This window comes from Ips typographus, linkage group LG6 (genome assembly GCF_016097725.1).
Source record: "Ips typographus isolate SLU linkage group LG6, UJ_Ityp_2.0, whole genome shotgun sequence".
Classification (NCBI taxonomy): domain Eukaryota; kingdom Metazoa; phylum Arthropoda; class Insecta; order Coleoptera; family Curculionidae; genus Ips; species Ips typographus.
This window is the reverse complement of record NC_138427.1, coordinates 8011163-8024739: the sequence shown is the minus strand read 5'-3', so window position 1 is coordinate 8024739 and position 13577 is coordinate 8011163. Positions and strand designations below refer to the sequence as shown.

The 13577-nt window shown below is 32.7% G+C and overlaps 2 protein-coding genes and 1 long non-coding RNA gene across 3 annotated transcripts; 1 reads left to right on the top strand and 2 right to left on the bottom strand.

Annotated features, from left to right (window-relative positions):
- Positions 1-812: 812 nt before the first annotated feature.
- On the bottom strand, positions 813-3723 carry nSMase (neutral sphingomyelinase). Its single transcript, XM_081981325.1, has 5 exons — positions 3504-3723; positions 3275-3448; positions 2084-2279; positions 1634-2031; positions 813-1581 (listed from the first exon to the last, which is right to left on the bottom strand). Exons 1-5 carry the CDS (start codon positions 3539-3541, stop codon positions 1173-1175), a joined length of 1215 nt encoding a protein of 404 aa, XP_081837451.1. The 5' UTR covers positions 3542-3723; the 3' UTR covers positions 813-1172.
- Positions 3724-4067: 344 nt separating this feature from the next.
- Positions 4068-5800, top strand: Mpi (mannose phosphate isomerase). The gene is made up of 6 exons (XM_081981326.1): positions 4068-4609; positions 4660-4801; positions 4858-5007; positions 5058-5225; positions 5280-5482; positions 5542-5800. Exons 1-6 carry the CDS (start codon positions 4295-4297, stop codon positions 5740-5742), a joined length of 1179 nt encoding a protein of 392 aa, XP_081837452.1. The 5' UTR covers positions 4068-4294; the 3' UTR covers positions 5743-5800.
- A 1156-nt stretch (positions 5801-6956) lies between these two features.
- Positions 6957-10281, bottom strand: LOC145730238 (uncharacterized). Its single transcript, XR_014178572.1, has 2 exons — positions 7462-10281; positions 6957-7403 (listed from the first exon to the last, which is right to left on the bottom strand). It is a non-coding gene; the product is annotated as an uncharacterized LOC145730238 (long non-coding RNA).
- Between the last annotated feature and the right edge of the window lie 3296 nt (positions 10282-13577).

Here is a 13577-nt window from a genome sequence, read left to right as displayed (position 1 = left end):
TTATGTCCAATAAAAGGGTTTCTTAAATCGAAAAAGTGCAAATATATTATTATTTAATTCTGATTGAATATTGAAGCAGAAAAACTGAATATTTCGATTTATTTTTTTAAGTTAAAAAAAGCTAGACATATGAAGAGTACATAAGGGAAAAAAGATCAAAGTCCGAGCAGTCTTGCATAAAAAGTAAATACAAATTTTGAATAAAAATATTTTGAGGATATCTGAAATTTTAATTTTTTGTACCGCACAGCATACAAAAAACGGTCAGAGTCAAAAATTGGTTGTTTTTGCAAGGATAAGTGAGTTGAAAACGATTTTTTTGCTCATAATTTACTAGGGTATGATAAAAACTAAATGACGTATTACAATATAGTTAGTTACAACGTCATAGCTAAAAATAGTTCCCCTTATATTACTGTGGCAATTAATCTGAGTCTGTAAACTTTGTTTTTCCTATTCCCACAAAATTAATCTTTGTGATCTATTTTTTCCTGTATTTTTCATATGGCTTTGTTTTAAATTGAATCTTCTTGCCTCTCAAACCATAATACACAATTAACAGATGATTATATTTTAAAACAGTGAACATTCAGTAGTTATTATCTCATAACACGAAAAATGTACCGTCATAATGTACCGTGTTAAGAAATATAAAAATCCGAAACAGACAAAGACAAAAACTCTCTTCAAATATTACCAATACGAAAAACTATAATTATAGATACTTTCTTGAATATCCTTTAATTTCAATATCCATTTATAAAGTACATAATACATTATAAATACGGTCAGGTAAAAAAAATCCCACGGTATTTCGTCAACTCTGTTTATTAATAGTAAATCACATAGTTTTAAATAGACAAATACGTAATAGAAATTGGGGACAAATCGGACCAATCAATATCCTAAATAGACTCTTTATTTTACGTGTCAAATTTTTTTTATGAGCAAAATAGGTGTGATAAAGATATCAAAAAATTTATAATAAAAATTAGGATAGTAATCCTATGGAGTCATAAGGAATGTTAGGCACACAATTGTACAAATAATAGTTAGTTAAGAGATCACATTCAAAATAGAGAAGCAAAAAAACATCCAACACTTACAGAAGAAAAACATTCAGACTGAGATATGGTTGGGTAAGAAACAAAACTGAAATATTACCTACACTGTCATAATTCTTGATGTTTAATTTTCTTTAAAGAAACTTCCATCCCTAATTTACCTGATAACACTCCATGCATTTCAATACGGCTCCATAGCGTAGCCATTAAAAGACAAAATAACATTACGGCAGTAAAAATGACCCGCAAAACCCCAAAAAGTGTCGGAAAATCGTCGAATACCCGCGTCTTTAACACAGCCGGAAGGACCAAACTTATTGCAATCAAAACCACAAGTATTACCACTCCTAACCAATAAAGGACTTTCGTTTTTGATATGCTTTTCAGTGCCTCTTTGCACAGTTCAATGCATTCTTCGAGCACCAGTTTTTTGGCAGCTTCGTCAGGGTAACATCTTGTAGATTTGGTGTCTCTCATTAGGGTAAGCTCAACCATTATTGCTTCGTGGTCGGAATAGCTGCAATATTACCCAGAAATAACTATAACCGTTAAAAAAATAATAATTATACCTGTAAGGCTGTTTTGGAACGCGGTCGGGCAGTGGCAATGTGTAACTTTTTTGATCCACTTTGATATTTGAGCCTGGATGGTACATAACGTAATCTATCCTCTTTCCTAGTATTTTATTTCTCAAAAGAGATGATGGAGTGTAGCTGTTGCGCAAACTTTCACAGGTAGCAAACCGTTCTTCCGAAATATTGCTAGCCTTCATATAAGCGTCGGTTAAACCAGGAACAGTCAAAATCACCCTGTAAGCCAAATCTCCTGGTTCGGTGTTTAAATCTCCAGCCAATAAAATCAGATCAGCTGAACCGGAAGTGAGCAAAATAAATTGAGCTGTATCATAAGCTTGCAGCACTCGATGAGCTTGGTAATCGTCAGATGCTCGATTGTATTCAGCATGAAACTACCCTTTTATTTAGTAAAAACCCGCAAATTCAGAAATCCAGCAAACTTACATGAGTGGAATAAACGTTAACAAAATAAGTACCAGCTTCATGTTCTACTCTAAGGCGACATAAACCCACTCCTTTACCACCCCACCAGTCACCATGGTGAAGTTTGTGAATGTAGCCATTCACTGACCACTGATGAAAGAAGGTTTCCTCAATTGGATGTTTAGTGAGGATGCATATACCTGAGCCAGTTACACCACTAAAATATTAGTCACTACTGTATTAATTACATTAATATGAAAGATGATAATAACAAATGTTTGACAATATTGAATAGTTGCAGTGCTGTAACCATCATTTGCCATCAGCAACAGAGAGAACATAATAAATTTAAAAATAAAATAGAAATAGGTAACCAAAGGTGTGTATGCATTTTGAGACCAAGTCTTCTGAAACATCTTCATCACTTCATATAACTAAGAGATCAAACCAGTTCTATATTTTTTGGTAAAACAACAGCACTTAAAAAAATGAGACAGTCCAGGCTTTGCCATTATTTTATAATACTTTTCAATGCAAATCTTTTAAGCACTCTAATCATTTTCAAAATAATTGTTCCAGTAAATGCACACAAGTAAGGGGCATAATCATTAGTGCTGAATACTAATAAGTTCATTAAAGCACTAGTGCAGAACCTTAAAATAAATTCATTTTTGAAATTGTTTAGTATCAAGTATGAAACAAAAGTAGCAAAATGAAAATAAACTTAATACTACACACAAAAACTGCATCATTAAAATACAGTTCAAATAGGGTTTCATTTATTAAAAATATATTTATCTCTATCCCACTATAGAAAAAACTGTGTAAACTAAAAAGACTACAAATAAGTGTATTGCAAAATCCCTACTTTAGAAACAAACTCTGCAATTTTGATTAAACTACTTGCCTCATGTTGACTGTAATCTTATTAAAAAAAATTAATACTGTTATCATCACATTACACATTGTATATTGTGTTATGCATAATCCTTTATGGTTATCACAATTTAAGTCCATAATATATAATTAAGTAAATAAAATAATCTGGGTATAAATTTTCAATGGCATACCAACATTTTAGCTTACAACTAAAGAAATCAGAAACTGATGATGTCACCAACAATGATCGAATACAAAAAAACCTTCAACAGATTTTTCTACATTCTACAATTCAAGTGTATGAATTGACTGAGTTGTGTGATATTGACTCACCTATAAAAGTAATGAGAGTAAGGTAACACATTGGAGAGTTTCTCTCGCAAAATGTTGTAGTCCCTATTAGTCCAAACTTCCTGCAGACATACTACATCAAACTGATTTGCGGCCAGTAAATCAGCAATAGCTAGGATTCGTTCTTTCCGGTTTTTGGATACGACTGCCAGGCCCCTAAAGGATGAAATATAGGAAAATATGTTGTTGAAAACTTGTTTTCCTCACTTACCAGCAGTTTAGTGTGAAAACTTTTAAGTCCATGGACATGGCTTATTGAGTGCGGACTAGAGTTTCCGTTTCTATACATAAAAGGTTGGATAATTAAGATATCCAGTATGTTGTTATCCTCGAGAGTTTAAAATTTCCACTCTGCCACTGCCACTGTTTGATTTCTATTTGATTCATTTCCAAGATCAACAAAAGCTAATTTTTGGGAGTGGTTATTTAATTACTGGCACGGCCACGGATCTATAACGTTTCTTGTTAAACAAACTCAACAAGCAAATCTAATAATAAATCCAAAAAATATATTAAACTATATCATAGACAAAGTCTTGGGTTCAGTGGTTATTTACTATTAATTATTTAGTACAAATTGTTGATTATTGGAATCCCCAATGAGCCCTGTTATAATTTAAATTGATACCTGTGAGTATGACGTCACACTTAAGTAAAGTTTTGATATGTGTAACGTGACCGCGCTAGAAATATAACGTGCTATGTCACGTGCTGCATTTCACTGTAAACTCAGAAAGTGTTCATAATTTAAAAGTGACGTTTAAACTATTTAAGGTTATGTTCCTCAATTTGTTTATAAGTTTAATTTTTTAATTTATTATAAATGGAAATCTTAACACTAGTACATCAAGAAGGATTAGTATTATCATTTATATTTAATTTATCCTGTAATCCTTGACTGTTACCCGAACTTAACCTCAAACTATATCTCTTGATTACGTCCACAAATTCTCCTTCAAACAACCTTAAAGGCCCTAAACAATCTTATCCACAGAGGAAATCATGGAACTTGAGTGTAAAGTACAAAATTATGAGTGGGGTAAATTGGGTTTGGATAGCAAAGTGGCTCAACTACAAAAAGGAGCTAATCCTGATTTTCTCATTGATGACAAAGTGGCTTATGCAGAGTTGTGGATGGGCACACATGTTAATGCCCCATCAGTTGTAAAATGCAGTAAAGAAAAGTTATCTGAGCTGATAGCTGCACATCCAGAGTTTTTGGGAGACCAAGTTTTAAATTACTTTGGTGAACTTCCTTTTTTGTTTAAAGTTTTGTCTGTGAATAAAGCTTTGTCAATCCAGGCTCATCCCTCAAAGGTAGGTATATTGTGTTAGTTAAACTGTAACCACATTTCTGTTGTTTCAAGAAACATGCTGAGCAATTGCATTGCCAGTTTCCTAATATTTATAAAGATCCTAATCATAAACCTGAAATGGCCATTGCCTTGACTCCATTTGAGGCTTTATGTGGCTTTAGACCATGGTCTGAAATCATGTATTTTATAAGCAGTAAGTTTGATATAACTACAACATTTTGTGTGTGTTCTATTGTCTGTTTTATTTAGATATACCTGAACTTCAAACTATTGTAAGTGGTGTTACAAGTGATAGTGATAAAGAATTGATTCAACTTGCATTTAGAGAAGTTTTGACTTGTCCTAAAGAGAAAATTCAGGATTCAATTGACAGTTTGCTGACAAGGTTTTCTGAACTGAGTAAGTATTTAATGCTACATATATGGACACAAGATTAAATTTTTGTTTAGGTGAATGTGAGAGGGGAGTATTTAGTGCAGACTTGGTGGAAAGGTTACACTCTCAATTTCCATATGATAATGGAATATTAATGGTTTACTTTCTAAATTACCTAAAACTGAAACCTTCTGAAGCAATATTTTTGGGGGCAAATGAACCTCATGCTTACTTATTTGGAGGTGAAATGTTGATTACCTATTTTTTTTCTCAAATATCTAATTTTATTGTCATAGATTGTGTGGAATGTATGGCTTGTTCAGATAATGTAGTAAGAGCAGGTTTAACACCTAAATTCATTGATGTTGACACACTCTGTTCTATGCTTATTTATGATGGAGCTCCACCAGAAAATAAGTTGTACTCACCAATTTGTGAAGATGAATTTTCTGTGATTTTTAGACCTCCAGTACCAGATTTTGCAGTGGTGCAAATACAGGTATTTAAAAGACTAATAATTTTGAATTTGGCATATTTCAATGTATTACACACTTTAAGGTGCCAAAGTCTCAGGGTTCTTACTCAACCAAAAAACGAAACAGCGCCAGTATTTTACTTGCGATTTCAGGATCAGGCAACTGTGATGGAGCTAATATTTCACCAGGAACTGTTTTGTTTATTCCTGCAAATCACACGGTGACTATTACAGATTTTGGTGATGATTTGTTGATTTATCAAGCTTTAGCAAATGTTGATTAATTCTAATTTTTGGTACTTGTTAAAATAATGAAAATATATAGTTTATGATGGTTTTAAATTGTGTTTTCTTTACAACTAGGTTAACCTAGTAAAGCAGCCTTTTTTTGTTTAATGTTTATAGTGTTAACTAACTGCTTAGATTAGGATGATGGATTGTATCTTTGACATTGAGTAATGAATAATCTTACTAGAAATTTTGCTATAACTATTCAAATTTCTTATTTAACTATAATTGTAGCATACACAGGAAATTAAAAACACCTTTTGCAAGATTGTTTCCTTATTTTTAGTATGCTAACGGGTACATTGTGTTATAACTTTCAACACTCATTAAAATAATTTCTAACAAACCTGACGTTTGATGAATGATTTTCATATTTCTCATGGTACTCCACATAGCACTGTTTGTAATTTGTGATTGATCAGAAAAAGCAGCTTTGTGCTTGATGCTTTTTCTCAACCAATCACAAGCTACTACCAGGGCTGTGATTTACACAAATGCTGCACATGTGCACTTATCATTACAAGTTATATTTTCATATTTTTTGACACCGAGTGTATAAGCTTGAAATTTTAAATACAAGGTCCAACATACATTACAATGAAAAAAGTTGGGATAATTTAAACACGGGATTAAAGCGGCTAAAAGTGACGGTGCGAACAGAATGGAAGGGAATACAGAATGATCATTAAAAAAGTTTCAACCATTTTTCATTCTTAATAGGCCTACCGGGGTCGTATATATTTCGAGAAAAAAACGTGTTTCAAGCGACTATAGAAAAAGTTTCTAGGTTTATATTGATTAAAGAGAACGTAAAATTGTATATTATTTGATCATTTAGACTGTTAATGTTTTATTTCTCACAAATAATAAAAATATCAAACAATTGTAAATGAATATAATATGATTAATTACTTGAAATATTGTATATGAATGTCTTTTAGGTTTAAGTGAAAAATTTAGACATATAGGTACTAAAAACGGTAGTAGGTTGATTTGGAAGCAAGGTCTTCTATTTTGCTTTAAAGTAAATAAAGAGGTGCAAATTATCGATAACGCGCAATATAACACACATAATATTGATGGTTTATTATTGACATAAGCAGCGTATTTTATCCGTTATTTCTGATTAAGTAATCATTAAATATAAGCACCTATAAGAAGTAAGATAAGAATGTTTTGCTTCACTCTGGTTAAGTAAAAACTTCAACTAAAAAAAAATCATTACTTATTGTATTATTATAGTTTATCATTCATAAAATTAACACTTAAAAGTCTTAAAATGTAGTAATAAGTAAAACGTATTATAAAGTAAAGTCATTAAGTACAAAAATGCGTTATAAACTTACAGTAAAAAGACATCACAAAACAATTATTCTCTCTCTATCTCTGATGGAACTTTTGGCTGATCTTTATCTTCTTCCGATTCGAAGTCGTCTTCATTATTAGTTTCCCTTTTACGTCCGCCTTCCCCACTTTCGTATTCTTCGGAGACCACAATAGGGATGGCAAAGGGTATGAAAGGGTTTTGAAAGATTCTGATACGTTTGTGTATCGTTTTATTAGCTGATGTTCCATTTTTGGACACATCTTTACAGGACACAAAGCCGTACATTGTGATTAGGAGTACTAGAAGAAAAACTGAACTTTTGCTTGCCATCTGAAATAAATATAATATTTCAGGCTTTTTAGCTATGGATCTAAATATAGGTATTTACCATTTTGTAGAAAACCTTTGTATTTTAGCACGACACGAACGACTGCAATTGTTATAAGCAAACTGATTGTTAGATTTTGTAATTGTTGGCTTGATAGTTTGGAAGTGGGAATGACTGACGCATTGGCATTCAGCTATCGCGTTTTTAAATTTAGATCCTTTATTGAATTTGGCTTTGGACATGTAGAAAAAGGCACAGCATAGTGATAACAGTAAAATTGTTAGGATGCAAAAAAGGGCTATTCAAAGGCAAACGATTTGCAGGCGTTTATTAACACAGTGGGGTGCCAGCGTTTCATTGGCGTACGCCCCTTAAAAAAAACATATAACACAAAAGTAACTGACATTATTAAACCGTGCGATCGGGGATTAATCTGGGAGTTTTTAATCAAAACCTGGCGTGCGACAAAGAGTCTGAACCAGCACGCGTGCATACATGAACGATATCCTGCATCTGTCCTGGGGCAGATGTGCACGCGACATACTGCCCTAAAAGGGTGCTTTTCTATTGTTTGATCCTACAAAAATGAAGGGTGCATTTCCTCCCCTAATCATCGAGTGTAAAGCCGAATAAAATTGTATTTATTATTCTGCTATACAGAGAGTGTCTTTCGTCTGCACATTATTAAATCGCGAGATAACAATATGCGAACTATTTGAAATTGAAATTTGAGATGAATGTGTTTGATCAGGTTTCTATTGGTGAAACTCTTACAATATGATTATGTTACACAGGGTGTTACAAATTCGAGGCATCAGCATTGCTATCTCAGAAACTATATTTGATAGAGCTTTAGTTAAATGGAGGCAAAGTTGCGCATTTCATTGCTAACTAATCTGGCATGGAATTTATTGAAGTGATGTGTAATTAATACCATTAATCAATTCTTCTACTTTGTGTTCTAAAGTACCAATAAAATGTAATAAAATATTGTTATTAAGAAAAGGTTTCTAAGAAAAAGTTGTTATTTCTAAAAAGTATTCAAACTGTTAATTAAATCCCTGTACTGTGGGGGTTGAACTCTTAATAATTATTAGAAAACGTCGCATTTTTTTGGTTGGTGCCAATTAGCATTTTCCCTAAATTTGTTAAATGGCATGTTACAACTTTAAATGCCTCAATTTGTCTATGTATCGACCTCCGTTTATAAGTGTGGAAGTTTTTAGCTGCACAATAAAATGATTCGTATGTATTAATTGGCTTTGTTCTAATATTACACATCATGTCGGCTTAAACAATAATACTTAGCCATAATTCACATTACAAAACGTTGTAACAAACGTTTCATTATTCTATTCACTTTTATATCGCTAGTATGACAGTAATTAATAAACAATAAAGATAAAAAGGAAACAAGGGTAGTACAAGTTATAAAACGGTCACCGTTTTTGATTGACTGTGTAAAGCTAATTTTAGCTAAGTTAGTGGCTCTAAACATGACAACGTCGGGATGCTCTACCAACACAAAACTTGATCCCCGAGTAAATTGACGGACAAACAGGTTTAAGGCTTTTATAATTAGAGCGATTATTAATACATAACTCAAACAACCTCCTTTGTGTACTGAACTTGATAATTGAGAGTATCCGGTCATATCTAACGAGGCCTTCTAGCCCACTTACGCATTTCGCATTAACGATGACGTTTTGTAATCGAATAATTAATAATGCCGTTTCAGAGTGTCATGATTATTAACCAAGCGCTGTTTCGCGTTTTAGGGGCTCTTGCATCCCAACCTCTAATCACAAAACCAATACGTTTAGTCACAACTCTCTAGGGAGCTGCGGTACCATAAATACTAATGACAGATGGCCTCTGGAGGCTTAAATTGCCCTCCGAAAACGCGTGCTACAGAACAATCAAGGGGATTTTGCCATCGTTCAAAAATACTCGTTGCCGATTTAACAGTTAGGGGGTGTTAATAATGGCCCTTTATGATCGATACAGGATGGATACAGGACCCTCATTGCAAAGTCAATATTATTTCAAAGTGAAAAAGAGTTTCAAGATCTATAGAAACTATAACATGAAATTAATGTAAGCTTTTTAACGAAACCAGGAAGTAAAAGGTACGTTTCCGAACGGAAATTTCCTGACAGAATCAGCAGCTATTACGGCAGCAACCCTCGTACAGTGATGGATCCACGACGCATTAAATTTCCCATTTTCGGGCCCATTCAATCATTTTGTTCATTCAGAGGCCCCTCGTTTCGGACGTAATGAACCCTCCGCGATAGTCGGAGGGATAAATGACCATCCTGATCTGATATGGGAACGATAAAACGTGCAAATCTTTGTTTAGGTTAATTACGGTTTTAAAGTATCAACTGGTAACGTGTTCCATATGGAAATGAGAAACTTAAGATCTCTACAGAAAAGTAAAGTTTTACCCCAACTTCAACTCTTTGCCTGTCACAACCTCCCAAATATTGAAAATGTCATTGTTTAATGGTAAATATCTCAAAAACAACAAAATATATAGAGAAACTTTTCAGAATCGAAAAATAGTAGATATTAGGGTTGTCAAACAAAACTCCATTGTTGCCACTGATTTCATATAGATGTGTGGCAACTCTGGATGTTTCTCTTGGTCATTTTAGTTATAATTTTTTTTTGCCGCAAGCCTTAGTTGGTCACAAAAGACTCTTATACCAGCAGAAATGTTATGATGGATAAAACAAAAATTATGGTTGTAAATCTGAGTTGGTTTTGTGTTAGCAAGGTTTAGATAATCTGCACGTGCCTAATTTATCCTATATTCATTGCCTATCTTTATTCCAGTATTATTTTGCTTTCCAATAAATCCAGGATGGTGTTATTTTCCAATTATAAAATTTATCTTCAGTATCGTAAACAGCTGGAAAACGTCTAAGAAATATTAAATTTTGAAATTTATGGGTTAATCATGTTCTTTAAGTCTGTCGTCGGTATTGAAAGAAATTTTCCCGCGGGAATGCTGGAAAATTTGCCCTACGGGATCACATTTATCATAAAGACTTAAAGGAAAATTAAAACTCTAAGTAAATGTATACTTAAATTATTTTATACTTGAAAAGTTAGACTAAGTTTAATTTCGCACCGTTTACAATACTAAGTATTATTTATGAATGTTTGCAAGGCAGATAAAAGAATTAAATTTGATATTTGTAGCAATGAAACTCTGCTTTTCAAAAATGATTTGCAATGCATGTAATAACTCTGCGGAAGAATATACAAGGTTATTGTGATCTGAAATTATACCATTTATACCGCAGTCCTTTCCTGGAAACTGATGAAGAGTGCTGTTGATGAACAACCTTATTTTGAACATATTGACTGGAAATGCTTCGCTTTTTCAAAGATCTTGTGACAGAGGATAAAGTTTAGCAGTTAGCAGTCTATTTAAATAATTTTGAACAACAGAACTATTGATGTGTGGGAACAGACGCAATCCGATGACTAACATTGTCCTGCCATTTCTCTCTTAAGAACCTATTATTCCAGACCATTAACTTACGCATAAAAGATCAAATTTCGGATCAAAATTATACAAACCATCGCTTTTGAGAAGGTCAAAGGGTCAAAGCTCGCCGCCGATCTGACTAATCCAGAATCCCGTCACATAACGCCTAGAAAGTGATATAGTGTTTGTTATCCGTCTTGTATATATTTTTTTCGTCAGGAATCGATATAGCTACGAAAGGGGCTGTGCGTGGGAAGTCACGGCTCCCCCTAACCTACCCCAAATCCCGGGCCGACCCTTCGACGAGGGGTCGAGTGCACACAAAGACACCCCCCCTTTCTGAATAAATGATGACTCATTCACTTGTAGCTGTACGAATTGATGACTACGCCAGTTGGATAATATGAATAGAACTTTTTTATTCGCTCATGTTTAATAGAATTGGAAAGTGGATTATCCGGACCCCGCACATGGAATGAGATGAAGCGAGGGTCCTGGCATTGGAAGGAATTAAATTGGTTTCCAACATTTTTTCTACTTCTGGATAATCCGATAAAAGTCTAAATGGTTATGAGTGGCAGCTGAAGCATTTGCTATTTACCAAAGCCAACTGTTTAGTATCATGATTAGTAGTTATATTATATTACATCTGAAAATAACTACACAAGAATTTTGAGTGGTAGTACTGCGGTAATTAAATTACTTATGTATGTAATTACAATCTTATAAAACTTATTCAAGTGAGATAAGTTTTTGTTTCGAGAAGAATCAATTCTTTTACAACATTTCCTGATTCCTTGGTGGAGTTAATACACTACACTTCTGATGTCTAGTAGAACAGTTCAAAATTTAGTTACAATTACTTGAAGTAACACTAATATTTTATGTAATAAAAATAATAACAGTTTTATAACAATAAAGTTTTCTAAATGTTGGTGACTTCTTCAACATTTTTTTAACAATGTGTTGTTGTAAATATACGATCACTGACCTAACCGATTGACGACTACCAATTGCCAAATTAAGGTTTCTGTCACATTCTGTATACGATTTTCCTTGATAACTCATCACTTTCCGCTATACAAGAAGTCGGCCTTTGAAGGATCTCAATAGAAGTGAAGGCGTAGAAAAAGTGGTAATCTGATTTGATTTCTTCCTTTAAGCTCAATAATATCTCCTATTTAACGTTTAAAAAAGTGAAAATATGTAAGTTTTATACTTATAAACTGTGCAGTTTGATTTCCAGTAACGATCCAACTTCCAAAAACCGAGAAAATCAGCTTATAATTTATTTGACTGGCATATTGTTTTCACTTCAATAAAGTATCTATTGAAGGTTTACAGTTATTATACGCATTGGATTTAAACCCCAGAGTATATGCCAAAATCTTTAATACAGCAATATGATTGTACCAAAAAACATACTGGAAAAAGCAGCAAGAAAATAACAATATTGTAATGGCTACGAATTATTATCTTATATTTTTTTGTACCGAGTAAATATTGTTAAATAATTCATTACAAAGGAGAAAAGACAAAAACTTTTCCTCCAAAACTCACTCCAGACTCTCCTTGTTTTTTTTGCGTACTACGCAGAAAAAGGCATAAATCACTAAAATAACGAAAATAACAATTTATGTTAATGCTTTTTTCAGAAAAATATCTTTCGAAATAAAACAAATATGATTTCCTTATCATCCTTCTGCATAAATCAAAATGTCAGCTTTTAACTTCAAGCCTTGACAATACATAACAGACGTAATCAAGGAAATTGTATTACAGTCCTCAAAAACATCAGGACCCAAAATGTTATTATTAAAACGTCCGTATTTTAATTTAAAAGCCTTTAGGCACCTAATGGTTTATTCTAAAGATCTGCGTTCCCTCGTCATCTGAGACAGAATGAAGCTGTCGTTGGAGCAAACCAACCCAGTTTTGATAAAGGAATCGAAATGAATGGTATTTGAAACAGATAGCGATAGTAAAGTGGAAGAAATAATTATATTTCATTGTCAAAGCACCATTTCTGAAAACTTTAGAATGAGTTTTCCATACATGTAATAATACATGTAATAAACTCTGATACTTTTTTACGATTGTTGAATGGCAATCGTAAACTCATGACGTATGGAACCGATCACATTATTCAATCTAATGTTCGCTAATAAGAAATGTTTTATTTGATAGTTCTAGATAAAGTAACAATTACAAAGATGACGTAAAAAATATCAAATCAATTTAAAAGATAAATTTTAAGAGTCAGCAGTAAAATTAATCACCAGAAAGAGAAAGTAAATTACCTAGTGAAATAAATAATTTAATCTAACATTTACAAAAACATTCATCTAATTGCTTTGTTTTGTTAATTGTTTGTTTATCAGTTAAGTTTTTATTTTTTAGATTCATAATTAATTAAGCAAAACGGTAGTGTTTTCAAGGTTTCTGGGTAATAAATTATGACCTTGCGTTTAGGGATGACCATTGTAAATTAGTGGATATCTATAGAAAAAAAACCCGTGTGTATGAGAATCGTCCGGAAATATTAACATATACCAGTTCCTACTAAATTATTTAAAAAAAAAACATTTTCACAAACATTTCCGTTGAAGTGAACGTAACTTTTTCATACTATTGATCCATTAATAATAATTATTAATGCTAACAATTATTGTAG

What these genes read in the sequence shown, in the direction of transcription:
- nSMase (XM_081981325.1), bottom strand. Translation starts at nt 3,541, where the DNA reads ATGTCCATGGACTTAAAAGTTTTCACACTAAACTGCTG. An exon ending in TACTCTCATTACTTTTATAG is followed by an intron (nt 2,280 to 3,274) that starts GTGAGTCAATAT and finishes CTAATATTTTAG; the next exon opens with TGGTGTAACTGGCTCAGGTA. An exon ending in TTAACGTTTATTCCACTCAT is followed by an intron (nt 2,032 to 2,083) that starts GTAAGTTTGCTG and finishes ATAAAAGGGTAG; the next exon opens with TTTCATGCTGAATACAATCG.
- Mpi (XM_081981326.1), top strand. Translation starts at nt 4,295, where the DNA reads ATGGAACTTGAGTGTAAAGTACAAAATTATGAGTGGGGTAAATTGGGT. An exon ending in TCCAGGCTCATCCCTCAAAG is followed by an intron (nt 4,610 to 4,659) that starts GTAGGTATATTG and finishes TGTTGTTTCAAG; the next exon opens with AAACATGCTGAGCAATTGCA. An exon ending in GACAAGGTTTTCTGAACTGA is followed by an intron (nt 5,008 to 5,057) that starts GTAAGTATTTAA and finishes ATTTTTGTTTAG; the next exon opens with GTGAATGTGAGAGGGGAGTA.